The sequence below is a fragment of the Drosophila santomea genome, chromosome X (genome assembly GCF_016746245.2).
Source record: "Drosophila santomea strain STO CAGO 1482 chromosome X, Prin_Dsan_1.1, whole genome shotgun sequence".
NCBI lineage: Eukaryota > Metazoa > Arthropoda > Insecta > Diptera > Drosophilidae > Drosophila > Drosophila santomea.
This window is the reverse complement of record NC_053021.2, coordinates 19,524,826-19,549,805: the sequence shown is the minus strand read 5'-3', so window position 1 is coordinate 19,549,805 and position 24,980 is coordinate 19,524,826. Positions and strand designations below refer to the sequence as shown.

At 43.7% G+C, this 24,980-nt stretch overlaps 3 protein-coding genes across 4 annotated transcripts in view; 2 read left to right on the top strand and 1 right to left on the bottom strand.

Moving 5' to 3' along the window:
• Positions 1–1,243: 1,243 nt before the first annotated feature.
• On the top strand, positions 1,244–10,022 carry LOC120456832 (rabphilin-3A). 2 transcript variants are annotated; one of them, XM_039643881.1, is made up of 5 exons: positions 1,244–1,499; positions 6,008–6,471; positions 7,929–8,791; positions 9,330–9,544; positions 9,599–10,022. In XM_039643881.1, the coding sequence occupies exons 1-5, from the start codon at positions 1,423–1,425 to the stop codon at positions 9,900–9,902; spliced, it is 1,923 nt and encodes a 640-aa protein (XP_039499815.1). In that variant the 5' UTR covers positions 1,244–1,422; the 3' UTR covers positions 9,903–10,022. The 2 variants fall into 2 exon arrangements, with proteins under 2 accessions (XP_039499815.1, XP_039499816.1); XM_039643882.2 differs by lacking the exons at positions 1,244–1,499; positions 6,008–6,471 and adding an exon at positions 7,684–7,806.
• An 894-nt stretch (positions 10,023–10,916) lies between these two features.
• On the bottom strand, positions 10,917–14,436 carry LOC120457276 (inosine-5'-monophosphate dehydrogenase). Its single transcript, XM_039644705.2, has 6 exons — positions 14,282–14,436; positions 13,790–14,090; positions 13,550–13,700; positions 12,707–13,358; positions 11,722–12,262; positions 10,917–11,651 (listed from the first exon to the last, which is right to left on the bottom strand). The coding sequence occupies exons 2-6, from the start codon at positions 13,942–13,944 to the stop codon at positions 11,546–11,548; spliced, it is 1,605 nt and encodes a 534-aa protein (XP_039500639.1). The 5' UTR covers positions 13,945–14,090; positions 14,282–14,436; the 3' UTR covers positions 10,917–11,545.
• Positions 14,437–14,820: 384 nt separating this feature from the next.
• Positions 14,821–24,980, top strand: part of LOC120457275 (midnolin homolog) — a 33,506-nt gene continuing 23,346 nt past the window's right edge. Inside the window, exon 1 of the mRNA XM_039644704.2 lies at positions 14,821–16,016. Coding sequence (XP_039500638.1) covers positions 15,670–16,016 — 347 coding nt within the window. The 5' untranslated portion in view covers positions 14,821–15,669. The remainder of the gene's footprint in view (positions 16,017–24,980) is intronic.

Sequence of the window (24,980 nt, the reverse complement as noted above, 5' to 3'; positions counted from 1 at the left end):
GCAACACTTGAGCATCGCATTCGCGAGCTGGCATTTCCACTCGGACCGCACCCTCAGTCTCGGTTTAAACAGAGTCTGTGAAGAATTCAATGCTCCAGCGGGAATGGCATTTTTTGTACGCTAAAACTCAGCGTTGTGCTGAATCCTTGGCTGCGTGGAATTTCGCACTCTTTGTCGCCGAATTCGCATTGAAGAGGTGCCATTTTTTTTTTTTGTTGATGCTCCTTCAGCAAAATGCTCCACCGGGAAAGTTATGTTGCTAGAAAGCGGATGAGCGAGAGAAGGTTATGCCTAATCCTGAGAGAGCGAGCGAGAGGCAGATAGACCGAGCCTTTCTACAGTGCTGACCACATGACTATTTTCAAGCCAGATAAGCAATAAGCAATTTGAGGAAAGTGGAAGTGAAAGAAAAACATAGAAACATAGATATTTTGAATTTGAAAAATCCGATTTGTAAACTAAAAGGTTGCTTACATTGTAAATTGTTTATTCTAAATATAGTACATTCGAATAAAAAAACAAAACCTTTAAGTAAATATGCCTGCATTCTCTTCCGTGATTTTGAGCCACCATAATATTTAGCTATATATTTATGAGAAACTCAAAAACGTTGCCTGCACCATTTGTGCGTTGTGAAAGGCGTGGGGCCGCGAGCTTTGCTTTCGGCCTGTGCGCGTGCAAATATGACAAAGCTTCAGATCCCGCACAGCGCTTCCTCGTTCCTGCGCCTCGCTCCTCGGCACTTTGGCATCTTCCTGCGCGTGGCCATATGGCCGTTGGCCAACTCCGCAGTGCAACAGGCGAGGGGGGTGTGGGGGCGGCCAGGACAAGGCGATAGTTTCCTGGGATGGCCCTCGCATTGATCAAATTGGAGATATCAAATAATATATCCATATATATTTATCTGTATTTATCCATAGCCATATATATTTATATTGAGATGCTTAAATATTAGTTCCTGAAGTGCAAGAGATTTATTAATATTATTTTGCAAAGAAGTTTTCTTATCTTTTACTTATATTTAATGTTTTTTTTAACACCTAAACTCTTGGCTTCTTCGACCTCAAACTATGTTTACCCCATAAGTAGGCAACAAAAAGCTGGCGATTGCAAATGGCTGTCGCTAGCACTTCCCGTTACTCGAAAGTGCCATCCCTACGGGCTGCGATAACGGTTAAATGCCAGCCTGTTTGGCCGTTCGCCTTCGAAACGCGTTGCGTCAGTCGCACACCAGCTGCTCGCGCATTCGGACGTGTTTTCGCATCCGTTTCGCAGCCGATTCGCAACGCTCCGCAGCTCGGTGCCGCCAACAACAGTTGGGGGGCCACAAAAACAGCGAACAACACAAACAAGTGGCCAGCGGATTGGAGTTTCGGCGGGCCGGAGTCTCAATAGACGAATATAATGTGACAGGACGACAAGATGGACTTCCAGAATCGCAACAATACGGCCAACAAGTTTGTCTGCCCCAGCGACAGGCAACTGGCCCTGCGTGCCAAGTAAGTACGGTGCATTTTCGCATTTTGCATTCGCGTGCAGTGGGCACGGTGCATTATCCTCGGCGGTGGCATTGAAATGCAACAATTGGCTGAGTGCGTCACAACACAGCTGCAGCGATAAGAGTTTTTATTCTTTCGTTTATTTTTTTGCTTGTGCCTTTGTGCCTGTGTGTTATTGCAATAGAAACAACCAGTGACAAACATGACAAAAGCTTTAGTCATAATTTAATTAACGCCGACTGTGTGTGCGTGTGGTTGCGGCTGATTAGCCGAAAGCCTAATCAAATCAAATACATGTGCGCACACACACAGCGAAAGCCACCGAGATATGGACGCGCGTGTGTGTGTGTGCAATACATAGAGTGTGTCCCTGAGCTGTCAAGTAGATTCAAGGAAAGCCGCATGTGACCATGTGTGGTTTTTTGCGCCAACTCTAATCATAATTGTTGCATGCTGACAGACTAATTAAATTTTAATAACGCTCAATTTTATACGACTTTCGCAGCCAGTTTTATGACCCCTTGCTGGGCCTCTAATTTATTTATTGCACTTGAGAACAAAAAAAAAAAAAAAAAAAAAACACAAAAATGAAATAAAAAGCAACAAAAAAGGCGCGGACCATTTACATGATTCGATAAAACAGCCAAAAATCCTCCAGTTCCATGAACCAACGACTATATGTATATACACCCACTACTACATATATGTACATCTATAGATATACGCAACATATGCTCGTGTAGCATACTGTTTGGGGCCAACCAACTCGACTCAAATCAATCCCAGCTGACTGTAAATGCGACTTGGGCGCATTAAAAATACAAAAAGCCGCACACAGACACGCACAGCGGGTGTTTTTGTTTTTTTTTCCTTTTTTTTTAGTGTGTGGGTGGGTCTTAAGTGCGGTGTGATGTGGTGGGTTGGGGTGGGGAGTTGAAGGTTGGCAGGTTTCAAGTGTGCAATTTACACTTCCGCTCGCCCGCTACATTGTAAGCGTTCAGGCTCTCGCACACAGACAGACTGATTAGGGTGGACCTTAGTTGATCGCTTCCTTATTAACTTAGTAAGTTACCTTATGCTTACTATTTTTTTAGTTCAGCATCAATTGCTACATTAATTACATTAATTGTTTTAATATTTTAAGTGCAACCATAAAGCAAACATAAATATGTTCAAGGAATTGACAGGAGCCACACGGCGTATGAGTAATTTATGAAGCTCAAATGATTTGAAATGGAGTATTTCAAATTCAAAAAACCTTTTTTTTTATCAATATGAAAGGCCATTAATTGCGATAAAAAAGTTTGCAGTTTCACTGCAGCTATAAAAATAATTAATGCGCAAGTACAACACTGCGTATAAGTGATATGCATATTGCATACAATTTTTGTTCGTTACCAAGGCCTCCAAAGAGTCACGTTTCAGCAGTTTACTACACAACGTGGAACCAGGGACCACCCTAACGCACAGCAGCATAGAAACAAAGAGCTTTCGACTTTGCCAGCCAGTTAGTGGGGTTACACTGAGTTCAGCGTGGACCTCAATTGCGGGCGAAGGGCGAACTGCTAACTGCGAGCCACTGAGCTGCTGCTCGTGGCATTGGCTCCGTACTTGAAATTCAAATTACAGCTCAAGGGAGCTGCCAAACACACACACACACACACACACAACCGCGAATAGAGGAGCAGAAGTGAGTGAAGCAGCTAAGAGGCAAGTCGAGAATTAACGGCAAACTCAAATCGCGGCCAAATGCCAGGCGCTACTTCATGCTTAACTATGCAAATGAGACGATCTCTGTCAGGCCACCAAATCTGACGACAAGCTGACGACTTTCACTCTTATTAAATTCATTCGAAGCCGCAAAGTAACACTGATGGCATTTAGCTGGAAAACATCCTTAAGCATGGATTGCCTTGGAATAGCAGGGAAACTAAGAGACTCGCATCTCGAAATACATATGTACATGCAAAAGGGCAGGATAACAGAGTTGGCAAAGCGAATTCGAAGAACCAGTTTTCCTTTTACTCGGAAAAATAATAATGCCACAAAGTGCACGAAAAGCGCTCTTTTTTTCCATTTCAAAGGGAAATTGGGCTTCACGTTGTATTTTTCTTTTTTCCTTTTCTTTCCTCATTTTCCAGTGACTTCAATTTCACTTTTGAACACATTTGTGAATTGAAGGTAAATTGAGGCTTCATTTTTGTCTTAGGAACAGACTTTCATATTTGTTCTTGTGCGAGAACTTTTCAATTAAACTTATTGCTTGGCGTTTTGTGTACAAACACTGACATTCCTGGTAAATTGGTATTCCAATGTAATTTACTTACCATGCAAACGCTGGACTTAACGTATTTCACGGTGAATCCTTGTTTATCCTTTGAGAGATTACATTTCACGTAAGCCGAACAATTGACTTTGTCATGCAGTCATGTGTGAGTAAAGTTCGTTTCCATTCTCCTTCTTTTTTTTTCTCTGCTGCTGAGTTCATGGTCGAATCTCGGATAAAGGCGCGTTTGAGCAGAGTATAAAACAATCTGATTGCTGAAACAATAAACTCCGACCCGGCCGTCCAACATCCATTTGGGCGCCTCAACTCAAGGCAGCTCAACTCAAGTCGCAGGACAGGACATCATCCCTGTTGCTGTCCGCAGGACATGGGTTAATGTCACTCAAGTGGCTCGATCGGGCGAAACTTTGAGTGCCTGGTGTGCGGCTGGCTGCCTGTTTATTTGCTTACTCGGCGAGAAGCTCGTGCCGCAGAGGCAAATGTTGATAGAGCACTAACCGAATTTGTAATTTAATTATTATGTTAAGGAACCTGCAAGGGCATTTAAGCCAACGCCCAGCCCATACGGCCCAAAAATAAAGAACTCACCCACAAATGGGGTGAGTAAACGCACATAGCCACACAATCAGATATATGTACATATATAGGGTGTTTTTTTTAGAGGTATAGAACTTTAAATTGCAATAAAACAACGATGGATTATTCGATTGACATGAATTTTATTGACATGAAAGATAATCTTGTGGCATTACATTTTAAATATGATTTCTGGCATATGACCGCCACGGCTGGCTCGGATGTAGTCCAATCTGGACGTCCAATTTGCAATGACTTTTTCCAACATTTGGCCGTATATCGGCAATAACACGGCGAATGTTGTCTTCCAAATGGTTTAGCGTTTGTGGCTTATCCGCATAGACCAATGACTTTACATAGCCCCACAAAAAGTAGTCTAGCGGTGTTAAATCACAAGATCTTGGAGGCTTATGAAAAATCGGGAACAACAGCAATCTCGTTTTGGGCCCATTCGACGAATCTACGCCTTGCTTGATGATCGTTTGGTTTCAATTCTTGCACGAGTTGGATTTTGTAAGCACGCATGACGAATTGCCAAACCAAACTGAGAATAAATCACTTGACAGCTGTTAAATCGGTCGCCATCTTGAACAGTAATGCCAACTTAAAGTTCTATACCTCTAAAAAAAACACCCGTTATATGTATGTACATATGTTTATATACTCGTATGCCTTACGTACACGGGAAGTCAATAAACCCGGCGTGAAGGCAACACGCACCCACACGTTCTCGAAGCTCAAACGAAGCCGAATCACAACATGCCGATGCGAAACAATCAGGAACTATGCAAATTAGAGGGGAGCCAGCCCAGAAGCTTTGTTTTGCCAGTTAATATAGCAATTATGATTTCAATTAAGTCTAAACACACTACACTACACTACACTACTTCTGAAGTCACTTGGAAAGGTGTCGAAATTTATAATATGTACGCTACACTCACAAAATCCATTGGCAAGTACGAAGTTTGTATTCAGTTGAAGTGAATTAGCGCAGCTGGTTGAATACTTTCTTATTTCTGTATTCAATTTGCTTTTGAAACGCATTTATCATTTGGGGTTCCATCTTAACCATTTAACCATTTAACCATGGCAAACCCACTTCTTGGACCCCACAGACTCGCACGCTTTATGAGTTATGGGTGAAATGAACCGAGCACTCGGGACTTAACAGCACGAACGAGTTAATTAACTTTGAACCTGAAATTTTTGGTCGAGTGGCTGGGCAACATGGAAACCGCATTAGGCGACCCACAACTAACGATGCTCATTAGGATTAGGTGCCCACTCGTCTCCTGGCCCCCCGCCTTCCGCACCTCTTGCGAATTTTCATAGAAGCTAAGCGATTCCACCTCTTTCTCAGCAAAAGTAAAAAACCACATGCATTGCGCTGAACTTGAAATTATAAATAATTAAAGGTAGCTTAGTGCTGCCTTAGTACATAGCTGCATGATAAGGGGTTTCATTTCTGCAGTTTAACTAAATGTAAATGTATCCTTGAGTCCTGATATCCTTTGAACTATAAAATATTTTGTGGCATACTGTTAATATTGTAATAATGTATCCTTGAATCCTTATATCCTTTAAACTATAAAATATTTTGTGGCATACTGTTAATATTTAATGTATCCATCTATTTGTTGCGCAGACTAAAAGCTGGCTGGAGCAGCTCCAAGACCAGTGAGCCGCTGCGTCCCGAGGAGCAGGAGGCCATCATCTCGGTGATCCGGCGCAACGAGGAGATCGAGGTGGCCGAGCGGCAGCGGGTTGGCCGCCTGGTGGAGCGCGTGGAGAAGATCAAGCAGCATGCCGTAGAGCGGGGACCCAACTGCTGTCGGCTGTGCGGCGACACCTTTGGCATCCTGCGACCGCAGCGCATACTGTGCGAGGACTGCCGGCAGTCGGTGTGCGCCAAGTGCAGCGTTGATATCAACATCCGATACCACACCAGCGAGCGGTCCCGCGAGATCTGGCTGTGCCGCATCTGCTCCGAGACGCGCGAGATGTGGAAGAAGTCCGGTGCGTGGTTCTTCAAGGGTCTGCCCAAGTACGATATGCCGCGCAGCGCCAGTGCCACGCCCATGCCCACCCCAGGACCCGGATCCATGGCAGGTGGGTGGCCTTAATTCTGGGGAGGGAGGGGGACTTTCCTCTGTGAGTGGGAGCGAAGGATAAGGGACACTGCCAGTGGGACGTGCTAGGAATTTAAACCCTTTGCACCCATTCCCCAAAAGTTAAGATGGAATCTTGCCGAAACCTTCAGCTATGTTGGGATAATAACATTAGTTTACCGCATAGAATCAGGCAAATGCTTCAGATATTAAAGGCCTGAATGCATGAATACTATGTACACTTCAGCTCCGTCAACTTGCTTTCATTTTTACAGCACTGTGTGTTTTTTTTTCGGTAAATTGAAGGAAATGTTTTTTTAACTAGTTACTTTTTATGTTGCCCGGAGTCAAGGTGAAATATTTAATTGGATACATTCGGAGAAAGAGCTTTCAAGGCCAGTGGAAGTTTATATGTATATGCCACAGTTTTTATTACCCATTTTATATTTTAATCCCTCGAATGGCACTAAAGCCCAAACGGAATTTGATTAAAACCATATTTCCGAATGAAACATTAAGCCGCAAGCTACACAAGTTGGCATTAACAAAGGCGGTTGCAGCATAAACAATTTAACTTTTTAACACATATGTATGAAAACAAAAAACACAAATGTTCTTAAATGCCAAAGAAGTGAAATATTGCATTTTGAACACCCACGGTAACCACAAGTGGCTTTAAAAAACAGCTAAACAATTGTTTTCGAATTTCGTTTCAGGAACATCATGAAACGTTTCCATTTCCATAGTCCAATTCCCAATAAATCGTTATAGACGCTTCTTTATGGTAACCATAATCAGAGCTTCAGCCGGATGGGTTAATATAAAAAGCCAATAAGTGTAGTTCGTTCAGTGTCATTAAGCAATTCAAACTCCAAATCGGTTCGCCAAAAAATGACAATGCAATTAATCAAGACACAAGAGTTCCAAGAGTTCTCGAGTTCCATTGATGTTTCTCCAATTCCAGCTCAAATTCATCAGTCGTCGATAGATATAATCTTTTATTCAAAGCAACACCACTAATTACCTTCGACTTATCAACGACTATCGCTATTATCATCGTCCGCCCATCGCAATAATCGGTCTTCCTATCTAGTCTATCGCTTATCGAAAAGAATGCAGTCTGTGCATCGGAATCTGATAGCCACAGTCCGTCAGGTGGTTTCCCTAATGTTTAATGATCATGATTTTAGGTGCATTTCGATTGCTATCGATACCGATACCGATACCGATACAGCGCAGTCATAACAAGTCATAACAGGCAACCAAGTCACCGTACGACTATCGCTTTTATCGCACGAAACAGATTATCGGAATTGCACCTCGGCCTCTTGTAAAGGTATTGCTTCATTCAAAAATCCAAAATTGAAAACGAGTTAGAGCACTTGTGTTATCGAGAAAATCGACAATCAATCGATTGACGTCAATCGCTAATCGCTCATTTTCTATCTGTTATCGCAGGCGACACGCGGGCCGTTCAAAGCTGTCATGCGACGCCAACACGACCGGCTCGGGTGAAGAAGCTAACCATCCGGGTGAACGACAGCAGCTCCAGCAGCAGCGGCCACTCGGAGCCGGAGGACGAGGTGGACACCGGAGTAGGAGTTGGCGTCGGCGGCATCGTTGGGGGCATGGCCAAGGGCATAACATCTGCACGCTTGCAGCGTGAGGACAGCTTTCGGCTGAGGGCCTACGGCTCCATACGCAGCTTCATCGACGGCGGCGAACGGAAGTTGTCCAACTCGTTCTTCTTTAGCCGCCAGCAAAGTCAACGGCCGTCGGAGTGCCCGGAATACGACAGCGTCAGCATGTCGAAGCTGAGGCGGGAGAGCAGCTTCCTGCGGCGCGGCTCCGTCAGCTCATCCTGGTCGATCAGCGACAGTTCCGGCTCCGGATCCAACAACTCCGGCAACTCACAATCGCAATCGCAGTCGCAGTACCAGCAGCACCAGCAACAGCACCAGCAGCACTGCCGAGATCCGCTGCTCGGCTGGCTGGAGATTTCCATCAGCTATCGGGAGGCCTTCCACAGCCTCGACTGCACAATGGTACGGGCAAGGGATCTGCCCGCCATGGATGCGGCCGGATTGACGGACCCGTACTGCAAGCTGAACATCATCACGCCGGAGGCGCACACCAAGTACACGCGATGGCAGCGCACAAAGACGGTGCACAAGACCCGCAATCCGGAGTTCAACGAAACGCTGCAGTTCGTCGGCGTGGAGCCCGAGGAGCTGGGCAACTCGCTGATTTACGTGGCCCTCTTCGACGATGACAAGTACGGCCACGACTTTCTCGGTGCGGCAAAGGTCTGCCTTTCCACGGTGAGTTTTTCGCTGCACTGCAGAAAATTACTATATATTACTTTATTGCTAAAAAAGAAAACTATTTTACTACTTATTTTAAACTCACTTTTAGACTTGTGCATAGGTTTTATATTGGGCATAATCCTTTGAGTCTAATCCGCATATATAAATTGAAAGGATATACTAGTTTTTTTCCGTGTACAACTCGACATCCGTTGGGAAGCGTAATTGCTTATAAGGCCTTCCGGCGAATGCTGTTAACCAAGTGAATTTATGCACAAACGTTTTGGCACAAAGGAAGTCGGTTAATTTCGTGAAGCTAAGTAGATTCTACAGTTGCGTGCTTTTCGCTGTCTTTCAACTTTTTCGACTAAAGCAACTACTAATTGGATTTCAAAATATTTAAACTAGCAACGGACGAGAAAAGTCTTTAAAGGACAATAGGGGTTAACTGCTCAACAACAATTTTAAAACCCCTTTTCTGCTTGTTTCTGCTATTAATATGGAATGTAAAGGAATAAAGCAATCATAGATCAACGCACTGATTCCTTTCCAGGTGCACAGCACTTCGCAGTACCGGATCTCTGTGCCACTCGGCGTGGAGGACCAGTACAGCAACGCGGCGGAGCTGGCCCAGAACTGGCCCAATGGCAAGATGCTCCTCTCGCTGTGCTACAACACCAAACGCAGGGCGCTGGTGGTGAACGTGAAGCAGTGCATCAACCTGATGGCCATGGACAACAACGGCAGCTCCGATCCCTTTGTCAAAATGTGAGTTCCCGCTTATATAGTTAACACAATTACAGCGATTACCTTTTCCAATAGCCAACTGAAACCGGATGCGCACAAGAACAAGAAGCACAAGACAAGCGTCAAGTGGCGCACGCTCAATCCCATCTACAACGAGGAGTTCTACTTCGAGGCGAGTCCCCACGATCTCAACAAGGAGATGCTCATCCTGACCGTGTGGGACAAGGATCTCGGCAAGAGCAACGACTTCCTGGGCAGCCTGCAATTGGGCGCCCAAAGCAAGGGCGAACGCCTGCAGCAGTGGCTCGACTGCATCCGATTGCCCGATCACTTCCACGAGAAATGGCATTGCCTCGCCCCCGACAATCCCGCCCACTGAGTAGCCCCCCACCTCCCCACCCTATCCGATCCCCACTCGATCCAACCCAGTCCATGCGATTGCGATCTTATCTGAACCGATATGGATGTTTTCCTGTAGGACACATTTTTGCGAACTGATTTCTCAGCCAAGTTATCTTTTACCTCAAGTAGTTCAAGAATAACTCAATGCTAGCTTTTTTTTATTTCTTTCCTTAGCTTTTTAAACATTAAACAGTTATTCAATTTACGTGATAGAATGTTGCATACTTACGTATTTTAAAGATATAAACTGCATGCTTTGATTCGAACTAGATCAATACCAATTGGAACTCAAGATTCAGCATGAAAAGGACGATTTGTGTATGACTAAGCAGAGAAATCGGGTCGTGAAAATGAGGCTTAAGCTCCAAATATATACACATATATACATATATACAAACATATATATATATACTAACATATACATACATATATTTTTGATAAGCCTGAATGGGTGTGAGTAAGCAAGAACAAGCTAAAGAACGCGAGAAATATTGTGTGTGTTGAGTGTTTGAGTGACTGCTTTCCAAAAATCTCGTACGTAACCCCAATTTTCTATGTCTATACTTTGGCTCTTATCGGCATTTTTGTACACTGTATATAGCTTGTTTAAGTGTCCTTACCAAGGGTTAACCAACATCAAAATCTTTTCGATTCATTGCTAAATTCAATCTTTAATCAAACGTATACTTACATATGTACTTCAATATATCGAAATATATACATCTATATTCTAAAAAGATAAATATGAACATCCGATTTGTTTTAATCAAATTTCCTTGCACCACAAGGTCCTATTGTAACCACTCAAAAGGTGGACCCTTGGGCATTCAAAATCGACCAATAGCCAGAATCTCAGTGTCCAGAATTGATAACAACAACTGAATAATACACATTGCATTATTAGGTGCGCTGCTGATAGCAGCTATAAGCCCCCTTCATAGAGTGCAGATAAGGTTGACCTGCGAGGTAATAATTAAAAGTAGCTGGGAAGTACTTTTCAGTTAATTTCAGTTCACATTTAATAAGTTTGGCAGAGTTTTAAAACTTGAAGCAAGCTTCGTTTATAATAGTAAACATCCAACACTATACAAATAGAGATTAACATCTATGTACATATAGCGTGCCAAATAAGTAATCGGCCAACCAACGCGTTGCGCTTGATGTAGATAAAGATATATATATCATATATGTTTATATGAAGATTACATAGTTTCTATACAGATCAAGTAACCTGCAAACACTTACAATTAGGATTCTGTCTACCAGACAGATGGATAGGGTATACACATGTATTCGGGCGATTCGAGGTAACCTCCACCGCCACCAAAAAAAAGGGAATCTATATTGGAATCGTTATCTTTAACGTCGGCGATTCCAACGAGACTTAACCTAACACTGGTAAAACTCCAGGGGAAAAGGATGCGCTATTCGAGCAATCGATTCTTTTCTTCTTGTCTTCTCTTCTCACTTGCGATCGAATAGGCGGGTGTAGTCGAGCAGATGGCCTGCTCCAGATCGGTGGCGATGCTGTTGCTGTTGCTGCTGATGGTGTTGCTGCTGCTGTTGGACAGGGGCAGCCACTCCTCCACTGCCCATTTCCGTCGCAGCCATCGTCGTATGTTAGAAGAGACGCTTCTCGTAGCTGAAGAGGCCGTGGACATTGCCTTCTAGCTGAGCGGAATGGGTGCGCTTCATGAAGCGTAGTTGGCCGTTGTAGATCATCTCCCTGGGAAAAACGATTAAGACATATTAAGATGAGTTTCGTTTTCCTTGCAAATATGACTATATTAGTTCACCTCAATTTATTAATGGAGTTGGCACCGATGTCCTGACAACTGTGCTGCAGTCCGCACTCCAAATAGGGCATGTAGCGCAGCACACTGCCCTTGTCCACGATGCTGCCACTGACGCCCTGTGCCACCTTCATTTTGTCCATCTCGTTGTGGTAGTAGCGCGACATGGCTGCGCCCTTGGCATCGCCGCGCTCCATGGCCTCCAGGGAGCCCATGCCGCGGTACTTCTTGAGGCGCACTCCGTCGGAGAAGAAATACTCGCCCGGTGCCTCCGATGTGCCCGCCAGGAGTGAGCCCATCATAACAGCGCTGGCTCCCAATGCAATCGCCTTCACAATGTGTCCAATGGACTGAATGCCACCGTCCGCGATCACCGGCACACCAAATTGGCGGGCGTACGTGGACACCTGGTGGACAGCTGTGGCCTGTGGACATCCGCAGGCCATCACCTCCTGGGTGATGCAGATGGAACCGGAGCCCATGCCCACACGCAGTCCATCGACGCCGGCATCAATGAGGTTTTTAGCCTGGGCACGTGTTACCACTGTTAAATAAACATTGAAAATTAGTTGAAAACTTGAATGTACAAATAAATTAAGACCTTTTGATTTTAAGCTAGTGAATGGGTGAACTACAAATCTGTTTGAAAACTTGCACCCTATCATTATTCTACCCAATTGCCATCTCGTGATATTAAAGATAACAATGTGGTTGCGCCCAAATCATTATTGGTATAATAATAAATACCTAATCGCGACGTAATTAGCCATAGATAATGGTTAATAATTGTCTGAAATGTAAGTTAAAGGACTTAATCGAAAATCTGGACATGTCAAAATTGTATAGATAAGGTAATAAATATTGAAGGTATTCAAGTAAAAACATATAAAATTCAAACAGACAAGCGTATAAACTGTCTAGACTATTGACACTTAGCAATGTGTCCATATTGTTGGAATACCCTTTTGTGTAGAGTTCCAATACTTACCATTGCCGCCAATGACCTGTAGCTCGGGATAGGTCTCCTTAATGTACTTGATCATCTCCACCTGGTAGACGGAGTTGCCCTGCGATGAATCGAGGATGATGACGTCCACGCCATTGGCCACCAGCAGAGCCAGGCGCGCCTTGTCCTCCGACCTCGTTCCGATGGCAGCGCCGACGAGAAGCTGTTTATTGGAGTCCTTGGAGGCATTCGGATAGGAACGGGCCTTCTTCAGATCCGTGCGGGCAATCATGGCCACCAGTTCGCCGGCCTGATTTACAATAGGCAGTTTGCCCTTTTTGCTCTTCTCGAGAATAGCGTTAGCCGTGGGCAGATTGATGCCATTGGGAGCGGTGACCAGTTCCGTGGTCATGATGTCGGCCAGCAGCACCTCCGGCTGGTTCTCGCGAAAGTCGATGTCTCGCGACGTGACCATACCCAGCAGCTTGCCGCCCAATTTGCCGTTCTCGGTGACCGGATAGCCGGTGAATCCGTTCTTTCGCCGCGCCTCCAACACATCCCCCACCGTATTCGTGGGCGACATCACCGAGGGGTCGCGCATGAAGCCGTGCTTGTACTTCTTAACCTTGTGCACCTCCAACGCCTGGTATTCCGGCGTGCAGTTGTGATGGATGATGCCAATGCCACCACACAGCTGCGCGCGGGATTCGAATGGATTTGGATGGTGTGTGAGCAGTGGACAGAAACATTGGCGGTTAGAGAGGCGCATAAGAGTGTTGAGTTACAACCACAGGCTAGCACAGCTCAGGCGAACCCGCCAGCGGTTCTGGGCCGTACATATATGGGTACATATATTCTATGGATTCATTCAAATCCGATACTTACCGCCATGGCGATGGCCATCTCCGATTCGGTTACCGTGTCCATGGGCGAACTAACCAGCGGTGCCCGCAGTGTCAGCGACTTGGTCAGTGGCGAACTGAGATCGACCTCCTCGGCAGTGAAGTCTATGTAGCCGGGTAGTATGAGAAAGTCGCTGTTTTTTGGGATTGCCGGGAATTTTGGATGGGGGCAATGACATGAGATTTGGATACGAACATTGGAGCAGGCTTGATCACTACTCACTTGTAGGTGAGTCCCTCACCGTTCTGGAACAGTTCCTTACAACTCAGACCATCTTGCAGCTCGGCATCGAAGCCGGCGGCATTCTTCGTCTGGGATGCCGATGCCGATGACGACGTCGATTCCACAAAGCCGTTCACCTTTGGCTTGCCCTCCATTTTCCGCGTGCGTTCAACCCAAACAAACAGTCAACAAACAACGGGGAGCTGTCGTCGAAAACAAGCCGTATAGAGATAAACACCGCCGGTTCTGGTTTGATCTCCTGTTGCAGATTTCTTTATCTGGATACAGATTCCTCTCGAGCCTTTTGAGACGCAATTAGCAGGGGGGCACATACACAAATGCGGCAGAGAAGAAGAAGATGCGCAGCACACGGCGCAGAAAGACAATTGGGATCAAAAAGAATAGGTTAATTGCTTCGATCGGTGACTCGAAATCGGGGGAATCGGCCTGATTGGCTGGGATGCCAGTGAGCACATGGTTGGGCCATCTTACCAGTCCACTGGAGTCCAAGCGCCGCGTGTGCTGCCCGAATCAAATTCGTGAAGTGGTGTGGCTGCCGTCCGGCCGCTTAAATATACCCGCGGGGCCACCGGGAAAATCTCCTAAATATTACCACGAAAAGCGTTCGCGCTTTGGGCTTTACGGGGCAGCCACACCAAAGCGCGTTTCAAATTTATGAATAAGATTTTACAATTATCCTGATTATTTAATCCAGTTTTATATGTATATATTTCCAACAAGCGTGATTGTACCTATGTAATGAAACCGTTTCCACTGTACTTAATCTTTGAAATCTGGCAGACATGTAGCTTATTTGCGCTTAAAGCTATTGGTTCACAGCGATACTTCTACTATCGCTTACAATTTCAGCTATCGATTGTTACGATAGTACCGCGTCACTGTTAACTGTTTTATGGCTGGCTTCGTGCACCGCACACCAAAAGTATCGATAAATAGCGCGTCAGTGTGGCTGCATTCCGAAGCTGTAATACACCAAATACCGGTACCGTACTTTATGGTATTATTTAGGGACTTGCCGAGCGCCGCAGCACGACCGATATAGACGGGCCTTTAGATGCTCTTTGGCGGTTGGCGCCGCTTGACTTGCCAGACTCTCCAGGCCGAGTGTGTGTGTGTGTAGTGGTTGTGCTAGCAGAGCTGTTGCAGAAACTAACTGGAAAAAAGCAAGACAAACGCGTGTGGCGAGCAGCAGCTAAATTGAACTGAAGTGAACAGAAAATATTAAAAATAAAAATAAATAAAATACGAATACGGAAAAGCAAGCATAAAACACACCGGGACTCCGCAATACGGGTTTCTTTTTCGTTTACTCTTCCTCTTGCACATACATGCGTACCTGGGCAGAGATTCAGATTTATCGCCTCCTCCACCCACTACTTCATCATCGCCATCATCATCAACGCTGTTGTTGTTGCTGTCGTTCCGCCTTCGCTCTCACGTAATCCGCCCCCGCACCACCTTGCCCGCCGGCCAACCGGCCCACAAACTGACTGATAGACCGAAAATCGATTAGCGGCCTCTCTTCCTCTTCAACATCTTCGGCATTCGTGTGTGCGTTGCTTTGCGTTACGTTACGGTTACCGTTACGTCGCCCGCGCGTGTTGCTCGCTTGTGTTGGTGTGTGAGCAAGGTGTGGTGTGTATAGAAAATCGATTGGCAATTTGAACCGAAGAGCGCTATCGTCGCCGCAGTCGCCGCGTGTGTGCCGTTACGCGATTTTCAACAGCAGCCGCTCAGTAATATTGCTTTTATTTTTTTTGCCTGTGAAGTCCTCCTGAGTGCGAAAGAGAGAGCGAGAGTGAGCTCTCTAAAACCTCTACAAAAAATAAAAAGTAACAGATAAAAGAAAAACACCGGACATGGATAAATCAGCGGCCACGAACTCGGCCACTGCCGATGGCCAAAACGAGGCAGCAGCAGCCGCCGCCGCAGCAGCAACAGCAGCTGGGTGTGGCAGCAACAACAGCAGCAGCAGCAGCAGTAACAACAACACTGGAAATAGCAACAATGCACTGCAGCGTTTGGCAACAACAACAAGTGCCGTTGTGGCATCCCCGATGACGATCAACCTGAACATCAGCACCACCACCGGCGGCAATTTCGGCGTCAGCGTCGAGCCGCACATCAGCGTCGAGAGTCTGAAGAAGATCATCGCCAAGAAGCTGAAGGTGGCCAAGGATCGCATCTGTCTGCTGCACCGGGAGAAGTGAGTACCGCTTTTATTTTGTTATCACAATTTAGGCAACATTTATAAGAATTTTGATGTTTGAATTTTGCTGATGTTGAGATATCCATTTTTTGCTTAATTTGTTTCGAATTGACCAAGCTAGTGTTAATGGGTTTACAATAGTTAAAACTTTTATTTATGCCGCCAATAGGAATAGGTTAAATATTATTTTATCAATATATTCACTTGCAAAGCGGAAAGCCCAGCCGTAAAAAGTTGTAAGGATTGTTGGAGAAGCCGGTGTTTGGACAAGTGTGTCACTCGCATATTGCCCAAAATTTCTTATGATTGTGCCAATGAGGTAATATCAATACACCAGAAATAACTGATAATGCAAAATGATAATGATTCGAAATGAATATTATCATGAAAGTCAGGTGGAAACTTCAGTGTGATAACTTTTATGGCAAAATACCTAAGCAATGAATAAGCGCTGCTTATTCTTTGGGTTAAGAAAATTTTATGAATCAGATAACTATATAGGATTCTCTTTTTATCCTACTATATAACTTTTATTGGGATATCCTCTCTTTCAGAGCTTTGTTTAGTTGAAATACTTTTGATTATCTTCTTTCTCCGCTCCACCCCCTCCGCAGCGCCCCTTCCCTAAACCTAACCCCTTTGTTGAGCTTTGTTGGAGGGAGAGAGATAGAAAGAAATAGAGAGAGCGAGAGAGGTGTGCGTGTCTGTGTGTGAGTGTGTTTTTTTAGTCGTTAAGCTGCCATTGTTTAGTTGATTTGCTTGCTGTTCTCGTTATTATTATGATTATTATTGATATAACCTCCAAACTAATGACATGTTTGAAGGGTTAAGCACAAAGAGCTCGAGCGTGGTGGAGGAGGGAGGTGGGGAGTGTGCCAATTGATCTAATCACACACATACATACGCATATGCACACGGTCTGCTAGCGATTTCATAATCTATTTGTTATTTATACAAAACAACACAAAAAAATGCAAAATAAAAGTAGCAAAATGTGCGCATAACACAAAACCGGCAAAAAAAAAAAACGCTACAACAAAAAATACGAACAAAAACAGAAGCAGAGGCAAGGCAGAAATTGAAAAGTCAAAAGAAGAAAAGAAAAAGAGAAGGAGGCAGCGCAGCCAGCGTCGACGTCATTGTTCCAACTAGTTGCATTGTTCTGTTAAAAGTCAAATGTTAGCTGCAACTGTTAATGTGAGTGCTGATGTTACTGTTACTGCTACGATTGCTGTTACTAGTTTGATTTTCTTATTCATTTTGTTTTAGTTCGACTTTTGATATGCGTTCCAAAAACAATATCAGTATGGATTAATTTATTGCATACTAGCAAAATTTCTTAGTTTCGACTTTCTTAGTTTAACTTCAGATTGGTGAATCCGGATTTGAATAGGATTTGGTAAAGTCAAAAGTGGTTATTCGAAGGGCATGCATTCTTTTGGCTTGGTTTTCGTATATGCATTGCGTGCATTTGAGTGTCGGTGCATTACAGAGGCTTCGCAATAATGCGGGCTTCTCTCTCCTTCTCGTCTCCTTCGCTTTTTCTCTCTTGCATCCCGCTCTCTGCTCGGCTGCGTTTATTTCTGCAAATAGATTTCTAATTGAGAGGAGTGACTGCCCTTCCCCTTTTTCTTTTCCTTCTTCTTTTCTGCCTGCTTCGCCTTTGTCTGGGCTTTACTAACAAACAAAAAAAAAAACGAAAAAAAAACTTGACTGATAAGAATTTTACTCGCTTCTTGTTCTGCCCTGTGCCTCCTCCTTCGCCGTGTTGTTGCATCTGTTTTATGCCACTTTGCAGCAGGGCAACAAAAGCAAATGGGCAATGGCGTCACGGTTTTTTTTTACTCTCATCTCTTTGCCGCTCGTTTTTTGTTGTTGCTGGTGCCTCCACTTGAAGTTCTTTTTCATCTTCCTCTGTGTTCTACACGCGTGTGTATATGTGTGTGGCAGAGATTTTTGTGCCTGCTTCTCTTTGTTCTGCAATCAAATTGCTGCTTCTTCTTCCTTCTCCACCTCCACCACTCCTCTCTCGTTCTTCTTCTTTGATGATGATGATGATGTTGGCAGGCTGCGCTTATCGGACATTCGGAAAGTGGACTCTCCTCCTCGCCTCCTCTTCTCATTTGTCTGAATGTCATATGTTGGCTTATAACCCCAAATGCAACTACTACGACAGCAGCAAAATGCTGTGCAATGACAAAAAGCACAGGAAAACGAAGAAGACGAAGCCATAGATGCCACCCCCGCCAAATAAAATATATATGCATATAAAGAGTGATGCGGAAAAACCTACCACCTAAGCCTAAGCAAAAAAGCCTTTCGGTAAAAGCTTATTCACACCACCAATTCCAATCCCAAAAGAAAAGGAAAAAACACCCGCAGCCCACCACCAGCTAGAAGAGCAAGAAGAAGAAGCATTAGCAACGGCAAAGGCTAAAGAAGAAGAAGCGTACACAGAAGAAAAAAGTCTATTCAATATTTAATCTCCAAAAGAAAGCAGCATCCATCTGTAAAAGCTATTTATATTCTTCAAACCAAATCCAATAAAATAATTATCAGTCAAATGCTTTTAGGTTTGAATTCCTCCTCTAACTAATATTCTTTTTTATTTACTTTGCGCTTCAATATTTTAAAATTGAATTAAAACGATTGAAAAAACATGCTTTCAACTATGTACGTATAATTGATCATAATTAATTCGATCACCATGTCGCATCAGTTTTTCTTGCCGTGTCTGGGCAGCGAAAAGGCAAAAATGTTGCACACATCAGTGAATGAGAATATTCGTGCTGCATGCAAAGTCACCACCATCCGCACTGGATGTTTAATGAATGACGAGAGGCGTCCGTCCAAACACCACCAAACCCAAACGCGAATCTCCAGGTCACCAAATCCACTATCCATTTCCATTGGCATGGAAAAAAGGTGGTCGCCGACCACAGTTAAACTGGCCCAATGCTAAAAACGGTGGAAAACCAGGAGAGTATCTATTGGAAGAGCCCAACCCAACCCTATGAAACCACGTGGTTGGTGTCGAAAATGCCTGGATCTGATTTCAGACATATTGCAATAGCTTTACTAAGTTTAAAAAAGTTGAAATAATAGTTAGCATTACCATATGCCATTTTAAACCAAAGATTTGGAATAGCCCGAAACAGTCTTATAAAACGTTTTCTTAGGATCCCAAATAGTATCTGATTTTTCGAAATTTTAAAAAGCTGCTTCCGAAAACATTTTAATTATATTACGCACCAACGCCGTAGCTGAAAGCCATTATAAAGTTATGTTCCTTTGTCTTTAGCAATATCAACCCTTTTTAACACGTGGTGGTGGTGAAAGAAACCTGAACTGAACTGAACTGAACGCAACTGAACTGAACTGTTTCCATATAAACAAGAAACCGGATTTCAAGTCTAACCAACACAAATGTAACATAACACTGAAGTGCTAGTAACACACAACCGAAAAGCTAATTATATAGATGCTCTCAGATTAAACAATGAGATTTCTATCAGAAGCAAAGGTTCAAGTATGTAGTAGGTAATACCTATTAGACAATTACGATATAATATGAAACTGATCTGCACTGTAGTGACTATTGTCGGGTGCGCATAGAGGAGAAGTAATGTCGTATCAGAATAATGCAAACAGATTAGATGTCCCCATTCCTATCAGGCTATACCCCCCTGCCTGCCTCCCCTGTTCCATCGTTCCATTCCCGATTAGTAGGGGCGCACTAGCAAGGTGTGTGCTCTATGTGGTATGACATAAGCCGCCCAAGTTCCGCTCCCCACGCAATCCCCCTCCCATATACCCTCTATATACCACATATGTCACCTTAAGGTTCTTCAGATAGAGCTACGTAATTGAATATGAAACGCAACGCACACGCAAGCAAGCACCACCTATGATTTCGATGGCCCTGGGGCTTGTATTATCAACAGTTTTAATTTTAGTATGCGTATTTTCTTCGTCTCTGTCTATATTCATTATTTTAACTTTAACACAAGAGCAGATAGGTGGGAGGGGGGGGCATCGGGAGTACGAAAAAGTCGCGACTTCTTTGCCCATGCGACTTTGCGGCCGACGTCATCGAAGAGCGGCGCGTGTTTTTTTTTACAGTTCAACTTTAACAGTCTAACTGAATCATACATACGTACATATGTACATATTAACTATGTGCATTACATCACTTTATATTTGATGTGTATTCTTTGTTCTATTGAGTGAAATAGCATAGTTTATTGAAATTGGAAAATTTCTTGTAATGTTTTCTGTCACATGTTGAGTTTTGGCCCCTTGACGCGTGTAGAGTTGAGTTTCTTGGGCCAAGTGGTGGATTTTGGCCGCGTTGTTATTTTTTTTTTTTGGGGCTTGTCTTAGTGGCTCTCTCTATCTATCTGGCTCTGTCTCTCTGCATACACCCGTCTCGCTCTGGTGGTACTGCTTTTATGGTTTCAGTTACGAAAGATTCTTAAATTCACGGCAGGCTGAAATGATCTTTGTTATCTGACATGTTTGATCAAACTTCACTGGGTTGTCGTCGTCGTCATGGGTTAAGGGTGAAAACGAGGCAGTTTTCTTTGTTGCCTGTGCTGCGCAGTTCTTCGTTGCTTATTTTCATTTTTATTTTTATTAATTTTTTTACGTTGTTGATTAGGCGGCGAGAAGAGGAGATCTTGTTTGGAATATGGACAAGCGTGCTTTGTTCGCTCTGCTGCCTAGCTGTTTTGCTGCTTTCCTCATTGTTTGCCTCTTGCCGTCTCTTTCTGTCTGTCTGTCTGTTTGTCTCTCTGTCTGTTTGTCTGCTCTCTGTTTGCCTGTGTTTGTTTGCCGCTCGCGCTCTCTCTCTCCGTCTCTCCTCGGAGATTAGGTTACACAAGACTTGCTCTGCTCCCCACTCGCCACTTCCTTGCCCCTTCCCCTCGCCGACAACCATGCCGACCAAGTCTTCCGCACTTTTAAGGCCTTTGCCGAAGCAATACTATCCAAAATTGATAATCGGCTTGCCTTTTGTAAAACCTAAATGGATTGAAACTAGTCGAAACTGGGAAATGAACAATACAACTATCTATTATCAGTGGGAATGTAAATAAAAGATTTGGATCTGAAATCCATTACAATTTGAATTAGGTTTCATTCTTCCCAGAAATGAATGCACAAATTTAAAAACCAATATAAGCGAAATTACCACTCTCAATAAATAATATTCTATAATTTCGATGCATTTGTATTACTTCTTGAAGATTGTAAAAATGTTTACTCATATGTTGGAATTAAAAATCATGTTGATATGCTGTCTTTTAGCAACGCTTTTCGGGCCCGGCCCAAACGCTACATCCTTTATGCCCACCGGTGGTGTGCGTGTGAAAACTCGTTTCGTTACTGGGAAAGTAACGCCACACAGATACAGATACTACAGATACAGATACAGATACGGATACGGATACTGATGCAGAGAGTCAGAGTCAGAGTCAGTCAACCACCATCACCACCACCGGCTCACATCACCTGCCTTCGCATTTCCTCTTGCTTCATCTCTGCTCCACCCTTTCATTTCCCTTCCCCTGCTGACCTCTCCCGCCATCAGGCCATCACCCCCCCGGCACTCCCTTCACCTTTGGCCAATTTCCAAGCCCCACAAGTGCCGCCCCCTTTTTCCAAATGGCCCTTGGCTGCCATTTTGTACCCTTCGTTATTTGCTCAATCCCAGTCCCCCCACAACTACCCCCCACATTTTACTCCCCATTTGTTTATGGCCTCAGGCCTTAGCCTTGGCTTTGTTCGGCGCTAGATGGCGCCACGCCTCAATGCTCCTCCTTCGCCGTTCATGCCCCTTGCTCTTGCTTTTGCTATTGCTATTGCTTTTGCTTTTGCTCTTCTGCTTGTTCATCAGCGTTTTTCAGCGTTGCTGCTGGCGGATTCAATAAATTTTCCCATCACTGCAGCTTGGCGTTTTTCCACCCACTGAATTATTAGAATAAACTGAAAACTCTCGGTGCAACAAAGTTGCCGGGCATTAAAAATAGAAAGCATCGCAGAATCGGGAGGATGTGTGCTTGTGCTTGTGCTTGTTCGTTTGCTAGTTCGTTCGCATTTTGCTCTGCTTCGGTTCAGTTCGCTTCGGTTTAAATGGTGAATGAATGGGATGGTCTGGTCCCATACACTGCGAGAAAACGGCAGCGCAGAAAGTTATTAATGAACTTTAAAAGGCATTTCGATTTAGATGCTGTCGCAAAATAAGTTTTGCTTTTAAGAGAATGCAGCCCATTACAGAATCGTTAATATTTTCAGCTTTAAAGATGCTTTGGTTTCTTGTGGTGCATTTGATGGGTTGGTCTGGATTTTAGTGGGTGGGTGGTTGGCTTTGCTCTGCTGTATTGGGTGGTTGGTCGCCGTCTTTTAAGTTTATTTAAGGTGCTGCGGTTGTGTGTATCTAATGCCTATGCCTAGTTGGGTGTGCTTGTGTGTGTCTGTGTGTATCTGCAAGATACAAAATTAAATAGTGGCCAAATCTGAGCTAACGGCACGTTTGCATGTTTGCTTGCTGGCTGTGCGGGGTGTTTGCGTTTTATATCTTGTATCTGGCAGATACTCGCCTTAATTGTGCCAAATTGCATGCAAGAAAACAGAGAGAAGATCCACAAAATAACCGAAACATATTCGCCGTCTATTTATGGCCCAGACCAATGACTCTTTCGTTGCTCTTCCTGCTGTTTCTTCAGTGGTTGGCTGTTGGGTGGATGTGTCAATGCACCACCGTCAAGCCACAAGCCACCGAAAACAAGAAAACAAGAAAACCACCAACCACCAAAGTGCCGAGGAAGTAACGAACGCATCAAAAAATCATTGTTTATGCCCATAAAAAATGTAAATCGAGATTGCCGGTGATTAACCGAGATGCTTTTAAAGGCTTCAAAATATCCCTTCTTCTTCGATTCTTTCACCCTTTCCGTTGTTTTCAACACCTTTAGCTGCAGTTTCAGCGAAATTTTCAGCCATTAAAAGAGTGTTCAAAGTGCAAATAGACAAAGGAACTCGCAAGCAACAAAGCAGAGTCAACTGCATACATATATTTTAGGAACACAAATGCTAAAAGGCCAAGTAAGCTGGGGAAATACAGGAAAACAGGAAGTTCTAAAACTGTATAGTTGGAAATATTCAGTGAATGTTTTGTTTTTTATGAGTCAAGGGAATTCACGTTTAAAATAGAATTGTGTACATACAAAATGTACATAATTACTCAGATTATGCATTTTAAAAACTTAACTTCTGTTTCGGAATAAAATTGCTAATAAGCTAGTTCCCACAAAAAATTAGTCACTATGAAATGTGAAAGCAACTGGAAAAGACTCAACTTTTTGAATTGATAAAATTCCAACAAAGCAATTAGAATTGCTAGATGTTTTCACTAATTATTTGCAGATTGGTTTTCTTTGTCGACTTCCTCTATATTATCTACCCATTTTCTCCCCTTCATAACGATTTCATTCAGCGTTCGCCTGATTCTTTGATTCTGGTTTTCATTCACATTCACATATGTACATTTGCTGTCAAATCTAAATAACATCATCATCATCATCAGCAGCTTCCTACACACACCGCAAAACACACATTCATTCTAATTTTCAATTACCCACACACACTCGTGCAAGCTGTGAATTCAATGCACGGAAAACAATTGATTCGTTGGTTATTGCATTTGCAATGGATTGAAATTCTCGTGAAATGTGTCTTTACATAAGAGTTGGAAAGCACAACCCGGTTCCAAATTGGCGACCAATGCTTTTATCACATCGATCTGCAAGAAGATAAAGCTATTTTTCTAAGTTCTCCATTTTCATTGCATAAACGAAACGAACAAAAAGTTAGAAAACCATAAGCTGCTGCACTAGCAGTCGGCGTCATCCAATTGCATTTGGTTTTGGTGCAAAACGGTCACTAAAAAAGCTGAGTGAAAAAACAACAATTTACGGCATCAATAACGTCATCGGAGTGAAGTGTTTTACCTCTCTCGCGACCCTCCGCCGCCTCCCACCACCCACTTGCCGCCTTCCCATTCTCCCCCTCCCCCCCACTCTGTTTTTTTTTTTTTCGCCATCAACAGTTTTGCTCGGCCGGCCGGCAATTGTTCTCTTTGCTCTTTGTTGCTAAGCTTATGTGAGTGTTAGTGTGTGTGGGTTTTGTTTGCTTGTGTGCGCGCGCAGCGTTCACACACACACGCGCATAAGCAAAAAAAAAGAAAAAGAAAAAAAAAGCTGTTTTCGTTGATGTTCTGTTATTGCAGTTGTTGCCATCGTTATTGTTGTTGCAGCGATCCAATGAATGCGTCTCCCCTTTCAAATTTCAAATACATTTATCTATGTATCTATACACAGCCACAGTGATCTCTGGCATCTAGCATCTAATCCGATCCATCTCAAACTTGTGTATTTTTTTATGTAAAATTATGAGCTATGCGCTTTTTTTAATGTTATAATTTCTATCTATAAATAAAATATGATATTGGATGAGACGATTGCTCTATGAATAACAGTGCCCAATGCTCTGTTCCTTTTTATATAAATTTTTCAGTATAAAATGTGCACAATGTATTACTGCTCCTCGAGTTTAGATCGTAATTCTTCTCTGAAGAGCGACCCCTGTGATCTGAGCACCTTCAATGTTTGCCCTTTCGCATCGCAAACGCCTTCCGCTGAATTCCGTCGCATGTAGTATAGTTTAGTTACTCGCAGAAGCTTCTGAATCAATAGTTTGAAATTAGAAAAGCATTTGCTGATTTCTGTGCTAGTAGAAGACGATTGTGGAGTGGGGGGATGGGGGATGGAAAGGGGAGGGGGCGCGCTGAATTTTCAATGTGCGGGGGCGTGATGTTATTTTTGTTTTAGCTGCTTTGCTGCTTTTTTGCTATTTTTAGTCGCTTGCTGTGATTTCTCATTGTTGTTTGTTGCCGTCGTCGAT